Source organism: Marmota monax, unplaced genomic scaffold, assembly GCF_021218885.2.
Source record: "Marmota monax isolate L192 unplaced genomic scaffold, Marmota_monax_Labrador192_F-V1.1 WCK01_AAM20220418_F8-fsc00115, whole genome shotgun sequence".
Lineage (NCBI taxonomy): Eukaryota > Metazoa > Chordata > Mammalia > Rodentia > Sciuridae > Marmota > Marmota monax.
The window spans coordinates 1,806,221-1,822,081 of NW_026694419.1; the positions used below are offsets into that span (position 1 = coordinate 1,806,221).

A 15,861-nucleotide genomic window follows, 5' to 3' on the forward strand; every position below is an offset into this window, starting at 1 on the left:
ATAAAAGTTACTTCTATTTTTGGTCAAATGATTAATATTATTACTTGTCACTGAAAAAAAAAAGTTGAAATAAAACAATTCCAAACAAGTTTAAATGGCATTTTACGTAATTACATAAATTTTAATTTAAAAAGAAAGAGATCTAAAAGTTTTAAGAACTAATTTCTTCCTGTGGTATTTTCCTAGGGCCACCACAACAAATAGGCACAAGTTTTGTGACTTAGAAAGGGCTAGGGGTAGGGGTTAGGGTAGCTCAGAGGTAAAATGTGTGCTTAGTGAAAAAAGACCCTGGGTTTGATCCCTAGTGCTAGGGGAAAAAATAAAACCCAGAAATGGATTTTCTTACAGTTTTGAAGGCCAGAGGTTTAAAATGAGGTAGCCTGTAGGAGGCTGAGGAGGAGAATCCACTCCTGTCCCCTCTTCCCTGCTGGGGGCTACTTGGCAGTTCTTGTGTGTTCCTTGGCTGGTGGCTGTTCTCCAGTCTCTGTGTCAGTTTTTATGTGATCTTTTCCTCCATTTCTGGGTATTTTGAATATTTTTTCTCTTATTAGGACATACGTTATTGGGTTTAAGGTGTGCCTAAGTCCAGTAGAATCTCAAATTGAGATACTACCTCTGCAAAGACCCTGTTTTTAAAAACAAGGTCACTTGTTTACAAGTCCTGGGCGTTAGGACTTAAACATGCCTTTTGGGGTGACATAATTCAACCTACAGAAATTTCTATCCCGACTAGGAAATGTTGATCAAGAGTGGAAAGAAAATTGGCGTGAAGCAGTGCCATGTTATGCTGATCTGAATGTCCATGTGACTTGGGGCAGTTATTCAGTTCCAGCTTCTGGCCTGCTGCTCACCTCTAGCTGCTTTTTTGGACAGAGTGGCCAATGAGAACCACCCTGAGCCACCTGGACAGGCCACATGGCCACCACTTTCCTCCTTAACAAATGTGCACTTGGGGATGACAGGCAGGGCTGCACTCTCCCCAAGTTCTATTAAAACCCTTCCTATAAAGCCAACCAGTATAAGCAGAGAGCTCTATAGATATTTAGATTGCTATTTTTTGTTTGTTTTTGTTTACATAGAGCCTAGTTTTGTAAAAGGACTTCTCTCCTTTTCTTCTTTCTTTCTTTGTACTGAGGATTGAACCACAGGTGCTTTACCACCCTTTTTATTTTTCATTTGACACAGGGCCTCACTAAGTTGTTAAGGGCCTGGATAAGTTGCTGAAGCTGGCCTTGAACTTACGATTCTTTTGCCTCAACTTCCCAACTTCCCCACTTTCAATGTATTTTTTTAAAGTTATTATAAAGATTTTTTTTTTTTACAGCTTAGTCTTAATCTAAGCCAAGTAGAACTACAGGAATAACTTGAGGTAACATCCCTAAGGGGACTAAAAAAGTGGGAGAATTTTACAGAGACCCAGGGCTATTTCTGAGAAGAACTTTATTATTTAACAGGCTCATTGGCTGCTGGGAGTGGATTCAGGAAGAGGCAGGCAGGAGGACAACATTTTTACCCTGTTTCTTTCCTTATGTCTGTCTGCCTCATGACACTCAGAGCAATTTTTAAAATATCCCACCTATGCTTGACTGATAACCAAACATAATGTTTCTAAGATGTCATACTTTGACTCCTTGTAATAAATTTGTTATCCTTATTCATGGCATAATTATAAAAATGTTCTTTCTTGATGAAAAAGCTGTATGATGAAAAATGTCCTCTACCACTCTTCTAGGCAAAGAAAACCTACAAACACAGCCGTGGTTAGGTTATACTCCCCAGTTTAAATAATCAGACATAAGATTCTGAAATAGGGACTGAGAAACTTTTTTTTCCCAACAAGCCAGATAATAAATATGTTGGGCTTTGTGGGTTAAGTGGTATTTAGTGCAACTACCTGATGATAGCATGAGAGCAGTCATAGATAATATGTAAAGGAACATGTGTGGCTGTCTACATGCAACACCTAGATATATGGATCATAGTTTGCCAATCCCTCCTCTAAAATATTAATTTCTTCTCCAGCTACCTATTACGTTGCTAGGTATCCATCTGGAATCATTAGGGAATTTATCATAGTTCCAGATCCTCTTTCCTAATGTTGAAAACATTTTGGTTGTCTTTTTCAATCCCCACTCCGTAGTGGGGATCTGTTCAGTAGGCATTCCGGTGATTATTGAATGAATAGCAAAGAGTAAGGCCTGAGTTTCTCTTGCCAATATCTTCAGAGGGTTCACTGTGACTTGTCCAGCTTAATTATACTTCAAATTGTTTAGATGAAATAACTCAAGTTCCATATGCTAAAAGGCTGGAAACTCTTATATGGTGGGGCTTTCCTTTTCTTCTTTGTAAAAAAGTTATGAGATCTGTACCTCTGTCATTGGTCAATAGAGTCAAAATATCTTCCAGAAGAGGGAGGGGATGGAGAATGGTACAATCAGAGGATTATGTTCCAGAAGAGAATCCCAAAGATGCACCATTCATCAGATCATCAGAATGCATGGTGAGAAGGGCAACAGTAAACACCAAAAGTCTCAGTGCTTGCTCTTTCCAGGTGGCCATCAAGTTTGGCTTATTGATAGCAATGGGCACAAAGAGGAGTCTAAAGCAGTGTGGGCCAGATAGCAGCACTTCCCTGCCACAGGTCAGGGTACTATAGTTGCCATGATACAGAGCAAGATTGAAGGCACAATTAAGGGGGTTGACCTGGAGGGGGCTATGTAGATGATTAAAAGGACATTGAATTCATGGAAGCAAAATAGATGGTAATGTTTAATATATTCAACCTCAAGTAGACAAGATAAGCAGTAAGCTGGAGATGGTTGTCCCAATAGAAAAATTATCCTTTGCTTAGATGTCATACAGAAGCCAATTTCAGACTCAGAATCTGGTGACTAAAGAGGCAATAAGTCAACAGGGAAAAGAACACTGAGATACCATGATAACTACACTGTTAGTCTCCCCATTCTCCTCAAAAGAGACCTGTGATAATTTACTTGAGAAAACATGCAAAGAGGGAAAGAAGAACATCCAGATACTTTCAGGGCATTGGGACTAAATTAACAGAGTCATGATATTCCAAAGCATTATGCTAAAGTAAAGTCATACAGGGACAGGTAATAAAACAGAATCCTGACCAAAGTCTCGCTCTCAATAAGTCCAGCAGGTCAGTGAGATCATCAAGCGGTCATTCCCTCAGTCACTGAGTGTATAACTGGGATTGACAAATGTAGCCATTGAAGTTACTTACACTTGAATTCTTCTACATGGGAGCTGCCATAATGGGGAAAACAAATGGGAAGCTCCTGAAACTGTACTCCCTACATCCCCATGCCCTAAACCCTCCATCCCTGGCTAAATGGTGAATCAAAAAAATATTGCCTTTGGTAGTGGTGGTGGTGGGAGGAATGGCAGAAATCAGTGCTATCCTTCAGAATCTGAAGAATGTGGAGTGGTAGGCCACATGCTAGTGCATTTAATTCACCAGAGTGACTACTGCAGAAACCAAGTGAATCCTGGAGATTGACTGCTGGCCTCTGCAGACACAATAACTCTGATTGCGACTAACTGCTAGATGAGTTATCCTTGATAGTGGAAACTGGAGAGTCCTCAGGTACACGGTATGCAGACCTTGGTTTGGCATTCTCTTCTTAGGAAAGATCAGAAACTGTTAGTATTTACATGAAACAGACACCAGTATATATTTGCAGTTTTGACCCAGACTGTGTGATCTCCTGCTTTCTGTCATCATCTACTCAGATGAGGTCCTGACTGTCTGGATATGTGACACAGCATTGTGTTCATAAGGCAGAAGGAGTGAGAAGTGGCTAGTGTTCTAGAGGCCTTGATTGATAAGGACGACCATGTCATACAGAGCGCAGGAGTAAAAAGTTGTGATGATTGAGGTGCCTTCGAATCTTGTCCAATTTTTGAAGTTCCAGTGAGTGAAGTCAAGCCAAGTATGGTATTCTCCTCCAAAACCCATTTATTTTGCCTCTTCTACCAAAACGTTCCTAGGATCCTCTGACTCACAGTGCTGCCAGGTTGCTCATACAGGAATGTGCTCCAGCCAGTATACTTACTGGATGCAATGAAGGCTACCTGCCTTCAGTGGGGCCTGAAGCAGGAAAGGCATCTCCATGCAGAGAGGCTACAGTACTAGAAGCCTTACTGCTTGGGTCATATAACTGGTAAACCCTGTATTGCTGAAGATGTTAGTGGTAGGAAAAAATGCGGTAGGACATCTATATACAAAGCCCCTTGGGAGTACTGTGGCACAGATCCCTGGGGTTCCAGAGCAAGGACATCTGCAACAGAGACTTTTGAAAAAGTTCCTGGTGTGTTACTAAGTCCCAGTAGAGATAGAATTCTTGATTACAGAACACTAAGGAACAATGCAACCAGAACTCTCCATTATGAGCCAGGTTCCATCAGACTGACCCACGGGGTTATAAACTCTGGTAGTTCTGGTAGCAGTCCTCTGGGATCAAGCCTGAGCAAGACCGGAAGTCATAAGGTAACCTCAGGAGCAGACAGCCCAGGTTCCCAGGTCACCTACCACAGGAAGCACCAATACCCCACCCTCTGATCATGCCTAGGACAGCATGGGAGGTCTCACATAACCATATGAAGGAGGAGGAGGAAAAACCTGAACATGTTTATGGGTCAGTCAGCTCAGAGTTGGGGGCAGGCTGAAAATCAGCACAGCAGTGCTTTTACTACTCGTGGGGTGAGAGGGGCTTGAGAAACTGGTATAGGAAAATCATCTCAACAGGCAAAGCTCAGAGCTGTGTGCCTCTTACCCATTTTGTATGGAGCGAGCAGTGGTTTGAGATGGGAATATACACATAGCCACGGACGAAGGCAGATGGTTGCCTAAAAAATTGCAGGCAAGGAGGTTTTGTGTAGAAGACTGTGGATGCCCATATGGGAGTGAGCCTAGTGTGTGGAGATATTTTACTCACATATGGACACCAGAAAGCATCCATCACTTGGACAACTGAGAATACAAAGACTTGGCCAGTCGGCAAGTCTTGGAACTTAACACGACGGACACATGAATGGAGGGGTCATAGTGGCAGAGCTCATACCTAGGCTCAATCTTAGGATTCATCTACTGACATCTTTCCAAGTTTAACTTGTCAGCAGCAGGGAGAAATATTGCTCCTGACATAACATCATCTTCAAGGATCATCATCATCTTCAAATGTGATTTCCTTATGATGGGAATCAATAGGTGTCTAACATATATGGTAACATGTTGAACATTTTTTTGAAAAAATTGTAGGGATTTCAGTACCTTCAGTGCCTAATTTTAGTACCCTCACTAAGGTATGCCCTCAGTGGTGGGTTATTTCCTGGCTTTACCCCCATGCCTTTTGAGTGGTCATAAACTTATAATTGGTACACATTAACATGAAATGGCCTAACTCAGGAAAGGAAAGCCAATCATAACTGGGATATTTAATCAGTACCATATAAAAAATTTAGCCTTGTATTAGGCTAAATATATAAACATTTAAATAAATATGAATATATATATATATATATATATATATAAATAAAATAAAAATAAAATAAATATAAATATATGAACATTTTGTTCCATAAATGTTTGTTAAATAATTAGTAATAAACTATTGACTTGGGTAATTGCCTTCACAGATGTTAGAGTTTGGACATTTAACATTTTAATGGGAATTATAAAGTGTTATATCCCCTTTCCTATTTTAGAACAATTTATGATGTCAATGTTTCTTAATAACTTTATACCAATAAGTGAACATCCTACACTGCTGAGATTGGGTGGATGCCAACGCATCAGGCTGAGTTTGTCCTCCGACCTGATGTTTGATATATTTGTATTATATTCTTTGCCCTGTTCTGATTTTTTACAGATATCAGTAGTCAGCAGTGTGTCACAGTCAAGGTTGAAAGGTACAGAAATCATCCTAAATTAAGGAAGGTTTACTAAGAAGATATTTGGCAATCTCATGATGATGATGATTAAGGTTATGAGAAATTGAGCCGGCACCTGGAAAACCATCAGAAACAAGGCCTGTGTGTGTGTGTGTGTGTGTGTGTGTAACACAATCTCTTTCTTCTCTTTTTCCCTCTGTCCCAGTCTCTTGTTCAGTATACATGTCACTTAAAATACTTGTTCTAGTCCTGACCAATCTTTTTACTTCAAATGCGAAATACTATATATGTATTAGTTCAAATTATCAAGAAGGAGAATATAAAATCACCAAGCAGCCAACAAATTGGTGCGTTTATTATTGTTGTTGTTGTTGTTGTTGTTTGTTTACTTTCTGAATCATCCTTGGTCAGAGAGCGAGACACCTGGGGCACAGCAGTCTATAGCATAATCAGAGGTGCACAAACGCTTGTGTGAGTGTGGTCGATCCTAAGAAAGGGAATGGCATCTAGCTTTGGTCCTTTTTTAGTGCTAGAAGTCCTGGTAAAACTACCATGTTTCCACTTCCATCCTAATTTATTTATATTTAAGAGAGCTTTTCTGATTTAAATTGTATTAAGGGAAAATCACAAGGATCAAGAGTTTCTCAATTTTTTTCCTCCTGATTTTTCTCATTGCTCTTTCTATCCAGAATTGTATTAAAAACAGGTTCCAATACTATTTCAGGGAATACCAACACACATCCATATGAAGCCATTTTTCTTTGAGATCAACTTATCTCAGACAAAATGGTGGATCAGCTCCAAGGGAAATGGAAATCGATTTCTTGTGAAAATTTCGAAAAATATATGAAGGAAATGGGTAAGCCATGTTTATTTCTATAGCATATCTAGTATTGATGGGAGTTTTGATAATACCTAATTTGCTCTTATTAAATATAATTAATTTGTGGCTCCTAATTTTTCACAAAGAAAAAATAAATACTGTTTCTATCTTAGGATGCAGATTTGTATAAAACCAGGTTGGAATTGATGTAATCCTCATGTAATGTCCTATGGTTGTATGTAAATAAAATATGCATATTTCATTTACTAAACAGCAAATGATATTAATAAATAATTTAAAACAAAAAACACAATTACTTTTAGAAACAATTATTTTATAAACATCTGCTCTAATGTTTAGGGGATCTTCAAAAGAGATCTTATTTTCCAGCTTCCAATAGCTATTGGTTTTCCTTTGTGTGTGGTCACAACATCCCAATTTTTGCTCCCAGTTTTTACTCTGGACTCTTTTCTTCTGTTGTCTAACATTTACCTTTTCTTCTCATACAAGGAAACTTGTGATTACCTTTAGGGTCCACTCTGATAATCCAGGATAATCTCCCCATCTCGAGATCCTTAAATTAGCTATACCTGCAAAATCCCCTCTAGCTTATAGAGTAAAATCCATAGGTTCTGCGGATTAGGATATGAATGACTTTTCAAATCCTAATATTCAACCTATCATATCTTGTGATAATGTTTTACAGCATGAATTCTGTGAACCAAGTTATAATATTTCCCCAATATATCTTCTCTTAGAAATTTACCTTTAATATTACTATGTAAAGAATTCTATTTCTATTTGAAATATTCCCACATAAGCTGCCATAAAACTATATGTGCAAAGATATTTACTGCAGAAGAATTTGTAATAACAAAAATGGAAACAAACCAAGTGATCATCAATGAAGGATAGAGAAAACAAATTTTGATATGGACATGCTGTGGAATATTATGTTGCTATGAAAATTTACATCTGTATGTACTTATGTTAGTGGTCTTCAAGACATAGATAAGAGGAAAAGGAAAGTTGAATAACAATATATATAATATAGCAATTATATTTTTAAAAACCTTATATACATTGGGGCTAACTGAGGTACTTACAATGCCTGAATTATACATTTAAAATGGTTAAAATGTAAACTCATATTACATGTATTTTAATATAGTTTTATTTTAATCTGCATACATAGTAGAAAGATCAAACCCTATATATGAATGTTAAGTGAAGAACTAAAGATCTGGAAGAATCCATACCAGAATATTTTGTTTATATGTGAAATAGTTATATTTTTTAAAAAAAGGAGATGGTTCATATCTTTAAACAGATATTCAAAGGGATCTTTGCATCAACAAGATTAATAACTTACTTCTGAATTAGAGAAACAAAACAATCAATAAACAAAAACTGGAGACTGCCTTTTCTTGGTCAAAATTAATGGATTTTATTATGTAATGGTGGAGCTGCTAACTTTAGATATTTGCATTCATTCTGCACTAAAATCTGTTTCACTCAGCTTTAGGACTGGGGCCAGACCTGGTTTTGATCTCCAGTACTGAAAAAATAAAAAATTTAAAAAGGAAGGAAATTTTGTTTAACTCACAACCCCCCCACACTTCGTAAAGAATTATACAAACAATATGAGTCATTGAAACCAACAACAGATTTAACTATATGTTCATTTATCTGTTTCCCAGGAATAGGAAGAGCCAACCGGAAACTGGGTCGTTTGGCAAAACCCACTGTGACCATCAGTACAAACGGAGATGTGATCACCATAAAAACCAAAAGCATCTTTAGGAATAATAAGATCTCCTTCAAACTGGGAGAAGAATTTGAAGAAACCACACCAGGTGGCCATAAAACCAAGGTGAGGCCTGCAATAGTCTTTCAGATAATTTTCATAAAGACGCTTAGTAGAAATCATCCTAAGTAAGCAATAATAGCAAACATAGACAAAGTCTTATTAGATAAGCTCTCAACATCCTAAATCTGAAGATGTTGAATGTTAGTTAGTATACATTAAAATTTCCCAGGATACTTGTAGAAAATGCTTTCTGCTTAATCCCATCCCAGGGGTGCTGAAGTCTGTTATGGGCACCTGAAAATTGCAATATTAAAAAACAATTCAGATGCAGATGCCTAGTAGAATCACATTCTGGGAATCATTTTCCTAGATTAATATTTAGTTCTATCAGAAACAAAAGCTTTCCCTTTCAATTTTGTAATTTTCCACACATAGAATCTCAATGGATGAAACTTGTATTAGTTGGTATCAGCAAGGTTAGGCTCCTTTAACAAGTGAGTCACTAGCTCTCCATGGCTTAACATAGTACAAAATTATTTCTAACTAAGAGTACATAGGCAGTGCTGGGGCGGGGGTGGAGTTGAGGAAGTGTGTGCATGTGTGTGTATGTGTGTGTGTGTGTGTGTGTGTGTAGTAGATGGAAAGAATATCTGCCTCTCTTAATCTCTCAGGAATTCATGTGAAAAGATGTTCACCTACCTCATAACTGCATGATCTGGAACTTGTGGTCTCTTTGTTCAAGACAAAGATACTCTGAAAGGGACAGCTTTTAGTCATATCTCATGGGTTCCAATTGAAACATGTCATTTACTTATAAAACATATTTTATTGTTTGGATATGAGGTGTCTCCCAAAAGGTCCTGTGTTAATGCAGGAATATTTGGAGATGAAATTATTGGATTATGAGAGCTGTCACCTCATCAGTCCATCCTAGTTTGAATTGTGGGATTGGTGACTGTGGGCAGGTGGGGTGTGACTGGAGGAAGTGGGTCTCTGGGATCCTGCCCTGGAAGGATTCATCTTCCCTGAAGCTCCTTCCCTTTATGCTCTCTGCTTCCTGGCCACCATGAATGGAGCGGTGCTCCTCCATCTTTTTTTTTTTTTGCCATGATGTCATGCCTCACCCTGGGTTCAGAGCAATAGGGTTGGTCCACCATGGACTGAACCTCTGAAACCATGAACCAAAATAAATTTTTCCTTCTATAAGTTGTTCTTTTCCAATATTTTGATGACAGTGACATAAAGCTGACCAACACAACATATTTTACCTTGTTTATTGTTTATTGTCTGATTCCCCACCCAAGAATGTGAGCATCTGGAAGATGTTTCTCATCTGTTTCACAGAACCCAGTACTTGGTACACAATAGTTGGTCAATAAATACTTGTTGTTTGACTGAATTAACTCAATATAAGATTGTTAATCTCGGTGGAAGGCAATATCCTGATAGAAGGGACTGCCATACCATTTTAAAGTTAATAAATATGAGACTCAATTTCTGTACCATGTAAAATGAAAGAATTTTGAACTAAAATGTGGAGTCAAGATGTGGGTGCTAAATTTAAAAAAGAGAAACTACTGTAATTTAAAAAAAATTCTTTAAAATATTGTTGAGGTAAGAAAAGGAAAGGGGACTTTTCATCCTTAGGTAAGCTCTTAAAATGGGAGTGTGAATTAGCTTCATGTATCTTTAAAGTTGAAACTTAATTGGAATTCTTTATGCAAAAAGATAATACCATATGCAGTAAGAGATAAAGAAAGGGTTCAAGTTATTGTGTTTATACTTTTGTAAAGCATTCTGCCACTCCCCAAAGAATCATTCAACAGAATTATTGCTGAAAAAGTCTTAAATAGAATTGTAAATACCATCCTAAAACTACCCGAAGGTATCAACAGCTGAAGAGAATTGGGCACTTGATCACATGTTAGTGTTCAAAGGTGACAATTGGATCTGAACTTGGTTTGGCCTGTTTTTCAGAGTACCGTGACCTTAGATAATGACACCTTAGTCCAAGTTCAGGACTGGAATGGCAAGGAAACCACCATTCGGAGGAAGCTGGTAGATGGCAAAATGGTGGTGGTGAGTGAGCTCTTCCTTCCTGTTCTCTCTTACACCTAAGATGAAATCACCCAAGTAACTGGTTCTAAGACGATCTAAGACATTTTTCTTTTTTATTCTTACTTTATAAGAATTGATGAAAAACACTGACATATCATAAACAGTATAAAATGTGTATGCTTGAGGTACTAAAGAAACCTAAAGAGTTAGAAAATTGTGTAGCTCAGTTCTTCAACTCATGGATAAACTAAAGCAAGCATGAATTTGTGCAATAAAGATTTCAATAGGACAGTAGAATAAAATAGACACTAGCATTGCTGTGGGTTATACGTGACTGCATGACCAATGTGATTCTGCAACTTGTACACTCAGAAAAATGAGAAATTATATCCCATCTGATTCAAATGTATGATATGTCAAGGTCATTGTACTGTCATGTGTAACTAATTAAAACAAAAAAATTAAAAAAAAGATTTCAATAGGGATTAAGGTTGTTGCCAACCCTCCACCCTATGCCAGAATTAATGTCACACTGTTTTTCCAAATCAAGAACAAACCAAAACATGAAAGGGACATTTGAGCTAGGGTTGTGCAGCTGAAGGTGGGGTCTTCTTGGCACAGGGATGAGTCAATACTGGTAAGAACCAACACATGCTGTTAACATGTCACCATGTTTTTAGGTATTATTCATCTAATCCTCACAATAATCCTGTGAAGTTAGATTTATTAGTCCTTTGACAGATGAGGAAACTATACAGTTAGAAAAGTGTGTTAATGTTGGGATTAAAACCCAGGAGACTTAAATCCAAAGTTTGCGCTCTTGTGTGTCCTTTCTGTTCCTGCTCAAGATTCCCTGGTCGTCTTTCTTACTTCTACAGAGTGGAGGAAGGAAGAATGTCAATGACTCTCCTCCTCCAAACCCCACCTCCACCAAAATAAATAAAAAAGATAATATTGAGCAAAATATAAAATAGTTTAAAGGAAAAATACAAAATTTGTGTGGTGGTAAACAAAAAAATCTAGACTAATCTTAATAGGGGATTTTTTTTCTTTCTACAACAAAGACTACAATAGAAGGGAAGGGTCAAGAATGACTGATTTTATTGATTCTGATAATGATATTAACCAATGAACAGGCAAATAAATAGTTCAATAAATAGCCAATAAACAGAGTTCATTAGAAAGAACAATAAACTCAGAATCCAAGGGTGTGGATTTTCATTTCTGCCACTGAGTATGTATGTGACTTTGGACAAGTCATTTATCCTTCCCAAAATTAAGATTCCTTGCCTTCAAGATGTAGACAGTACCTTCACAGGTTTTCTGGGAGCATTAAATATCATCATGTACATAAATCCGTGTTCTGAAACCATAAAATGAGGCATTGATCTAAATTCGTATTATTATCTCAAAAACACCAAACATGTAAAATAGCAAAAATGCCTCAGTGTAGGCATTTAAAATATTTTAAGTAGGACTTTAGATTCTAAGTGTATGCCTTACTTTTTTGTATGTATACCAATGTATATAATATACACATCTTATATATGATATCAATGAATATAACCTATATATCTCTTTTCAAGATTTTTAAGGAATGGTGTATATAGACAGCACCTAGTTTATATTTTTCCAGGTGTTCATTTCCTCAACAATACTGAGATAATTCTCCCTCTTTTTGTCTTCCAGGAAAGTGCCGTGAACAATGTCATCTGCACACGGACATATGAGAGAGTGTAAACATACTCAGTCTCATGCCCTTGCCACTCCCAAACTGTGATCGAACTGCTGAAGTTGTTTGAATCAAACTCCAAAGTTAACTGTTAATATGAGTGAGACTTTATTTGTACAAATATCAGTGATTTTGGTTACTCTGTTAAGAGTGTCTACATTATATAGTATCTTGGTATTGGCGCAGCTATGAGAAAGTAGGATGCTATATCTGTTCAATGCAGGGTTAGGATCATATATTCACAGAAGCACTTTATACTGATTTTTTTTTAGTTAGGCATATTATGTCCATCTTTCAAATTCAACACAATCTTCATGACATTGAAAAAAATCATGTTAATTTTTAATGACATTGAAAAAAATCATGTTATTTTTAATGAACTACTTAGATCATAATGTTCTTCATAGGTTATACAACGGTTGTATCTGAAAAGAAAAAAACACCCACAAGTTTAGAGTAAGGCAATAACTGACACTCCAATGCCTAACTATTATTACAGAGAATACCCATAACCATTCCTACCATCACTAAAGCCACCCGGACAAAGGGTATATTGTTTTATTCACACCAAACCTCACACAGTAGGTCGATCATGGGGAAATGGGTCCTAATCAGTTAACTATTTCAATATTACCCAGGGGGTTTCAGAAAGAACTGGAACCAGAATTCCTGTTTTCCCATTACTAGCCTCAGAACCATAACAAAGTGAATTTAGATGGGAGCCATTAGGTAGAACCAATTTCTCAGTGTACGACAATGAATCAAAGGTAACACCGCATCAAAGAAATGAATAAACAAGCTTCCCTTCTTACAATGTGTGGCAGGACACGACTGCTCAGTCCCAGGTGAGGACACAGGGTTTGACCATTTGAACCTGTGGCTGGTCACTGCTTACTTATGTGAAATAGTATACAGGGACATCTTGTATTTTGGTAGAAGTGAGAGAAGCTTATTTTTCAGCATGATGAAATGATAAAGATGATAATAGAAAGCATAGAAAGACGTTGTCCCCTTGAGCTTCTTGGACTGGACAGAGGATTCCAAGCAGGGGTTAAAGGATCTGTTTTCTGTGCCCTGTGTGTGGTGGTGGGCATAAGCAGCTCTGCTGCAGGGGACCAGGTAATAGCTTGCTGTACAGAGAGGAAAAAGATGCTTTCTCTCCCACCAGAATGGAACCCAGAGTTGCTTGACACCTTTAAGGTCAGAGCCAATGGTGGGGGGTTGGTTCAGGACAAGGTGCTCTTAACTTTAGTATTAGGGTATCCTGGCTGCCATGGTAATGGAGATAGTCTTGTGGGCAGCAGGATGCAGTCTGGGCAGCCTTATAGAAAAGGGTTCGTTCTATGAGTACATAGGAGAGATATCTCTGATAATTCACAGGACACCTAGTGGGAGGGGCTAAGAACAGGTAGAATTTTCAGGCACTGGAGTTCTTCATGAGCAAATGCAAGCAAGAGCCTGCTCCAAAACGACATAGTTCAGGATTCGTGGCACTATCCACCATGTACCAGGCTCTGTATGAGAAGTGTTGAAGAAAGGAGAACTAACTTCTGTTTGGTGCCCTTGGACTCAGGAATTAAGTGCTATGCTGTAAGTTAATCAGCCTTCTGTCACTACAGCAAATACTGGAAATAACTTAGAAAAGTTTTATTTTGGCTCACAGTTTTAGATGTTCCAGTCCACAATCAGTAGGTCCCACTGTTCTGGGTCTGTGGCAAGGCAATGCATCATCATGAGAGCACATGGCAGAGCAAAACTGCTTGCTTCATGGCTGAAGCAAGACAATGAGAAGAGGAGGCCAGGGTACCTCAGTCTTTTTCAAGGGTACAGCCCCAATAACTGAGAATTCCCCCTAAGCCCCACCCTAAATGTTCCACCAGTTCCCAATCAATAGTGCCACCTCAATAGTCAAGCTTTTATTACATAGGCATTCAGGAGGACATCCAGATCAAAACTCTAGCAGAAAGGAATCATAGGCATGCTAATCTTAGGTGATTTATAAGCAACAGATGTTGTTTCCACCTGGAGAGAGAGAGAGAGAGAGAGAGAGAGAGAGAGAGAGAGAGAGAGAGAGAGAGAGAGAGAGATATCTAACATTACTTTCTTGGTAAATAAACCTTGCCCAGGATGGAAGGTAACTAGCAGTAGGTGGACAGACACAGCAACTGTGAGGACCTCAGTTTGGCCAGAGAAGCACAGATGCACTCCTGCCAGTTCTTTTTTGCAACATTTATTTTAGAGAGTTTGCCCTCCTGTGCTGCAGTTTTGGTGCACTTTACACCATTCAGTTCAAGTCAATGATCATTATTCAAGATATTAGGAATATAAGATATACAAAGATATATACAAGGAGATTTATTATAGCAATTGGTTCATGTGATTATGGAGGCCAAGTCCTACAATTTGCCATATTCAAACTGGAGACCCAGGAAAGCTAGTGGTATAATTCAGTCCATGTCCAAAGACCCAAGAACCAGGAGCCCCAATATTCAAGGACCAAAGATGGATGTCCCAGCTCAGGAAGAGAGAATTTACCCTTATTCTCCTTTTTTTGTTTTATCCAGGCTCTCAATAGATGAGATGATGCTTGCCTATAGTAGTCAGGGAAGATTTTTTTTACTTAGTTTACTAATTCAAATGCTAATCTCTTCTAGCAATATCTTCTCAGACACACTCAGAAATAATGTCTTGCCAGCTATCTGGCCAGTTGACATAAAAAAAATTAACCATCATATTATCTTTCTCCACATACTTGAACATTTATAGTGTAACAAATCAGTTACATGCTTCTACCTAATAAGATGCAATTATACACGATGCAAACTATAGTAGAAACTACTATATTTATTGATGAATTCAATATGGAAATTTTGGTTTTAGAAATATGTATTTCATTAACATTATGACTTATATATTTACTGAAAAACTAATCAGCAAGATAGAACACATTAAAATCATCCCTCCAAATGTGGCTAATTTGTTTATTTAGAAAGCAACAGAGGCTGGGTGTGGTGCGCATGCCCATAATCCTAGTGAAGTCGGAGGCTGAGGCAGGAAGATCACAAGTTCTAGGCCAACCTGGGCAACTTAGCAAGACCCTGTCTCAAATAAAAAGTAAAAAGGGCTGGGGTTGTGGCTCAGTGGTTAAGCATTCCTGGGTTCAATTTCGGACTAGAAAGAAACAATGAGGAAGGGAGGAAGAAAGGGAGGGAGGGAGGGAGGGAGGGAGGAAGGAGCTAGAGACTTCCCTTTCTGGTCAGGATGGAGTAGCATGGCCCATATTTACCCTTCTAACTGAAACAACAACAACAGAAAGAACAAATTATATGAAACAATGGCTTCTAGACAGAGAATATTAGGCAAAAAAACCCCAGTGATCCCGAAGAGAAGGAAAAAACACATTAGGTCAACCTAGTGATTGCCCCAACCTCTACACATAAACTTAGGAATACCATATACCAGCTCAGTAGTATGCTGTGTCTTCAGAAATAAGAGTTCTGCTGTTATTCTCTTTGCTCTGCC

General features: G+C 38.1%; 1 protein-coding gene across 1 annotated transcript; it reads left to right on the top strand.

Annotated features, from left to right (window-relative positions):
- Window positions 1–6,702: 6,702 nt before the first annotated feature.
- Fabp12 (fatty acid binding protein 12) lies at window positions 6,703–12,347 on the top strand. Its single transcript, XM_046468249.1, has 4 exons — window positions 6,703–6,775; window positions 8,440–8,612; window positions 10,527–10,628; window positions 12,297–12,347. Exons 1-4 carry the CDS (start codon window positions 6,703–6,705, stop codon window positions 12,345–12,347), a joined length of 399 nt encoding a protein of 132 aa, XP_046324205.1.
- Window positions 12,348–15,861: the final 3,514 nt, after the last annotated feature.

Bases quoted from the DNA above. Each gene is read 5' to 3' on its own strand.
- Fabp12 (XM_046468249.1), top strand. From the start codon at position 6,703: ATGGTGGATCAGCTCCAAGGGAAATGGAAATCGATTTCTTGTGAAAAT. The intron at 6,776-8,439 runs GTAAGCCATGTT...TCTGTTTCCCAG, and splicing joins AAAATATATGAAGGAAATGG to GAATAGGAAGAGCCAACCGG. The intron at 8,613-10,526 runs GTGAGGCCTGCA...CCTGTTTTTCAG, and splicing joins CAGGTGGCCATAAAACCAAG to AGTACCGTGACCTTAGATAA.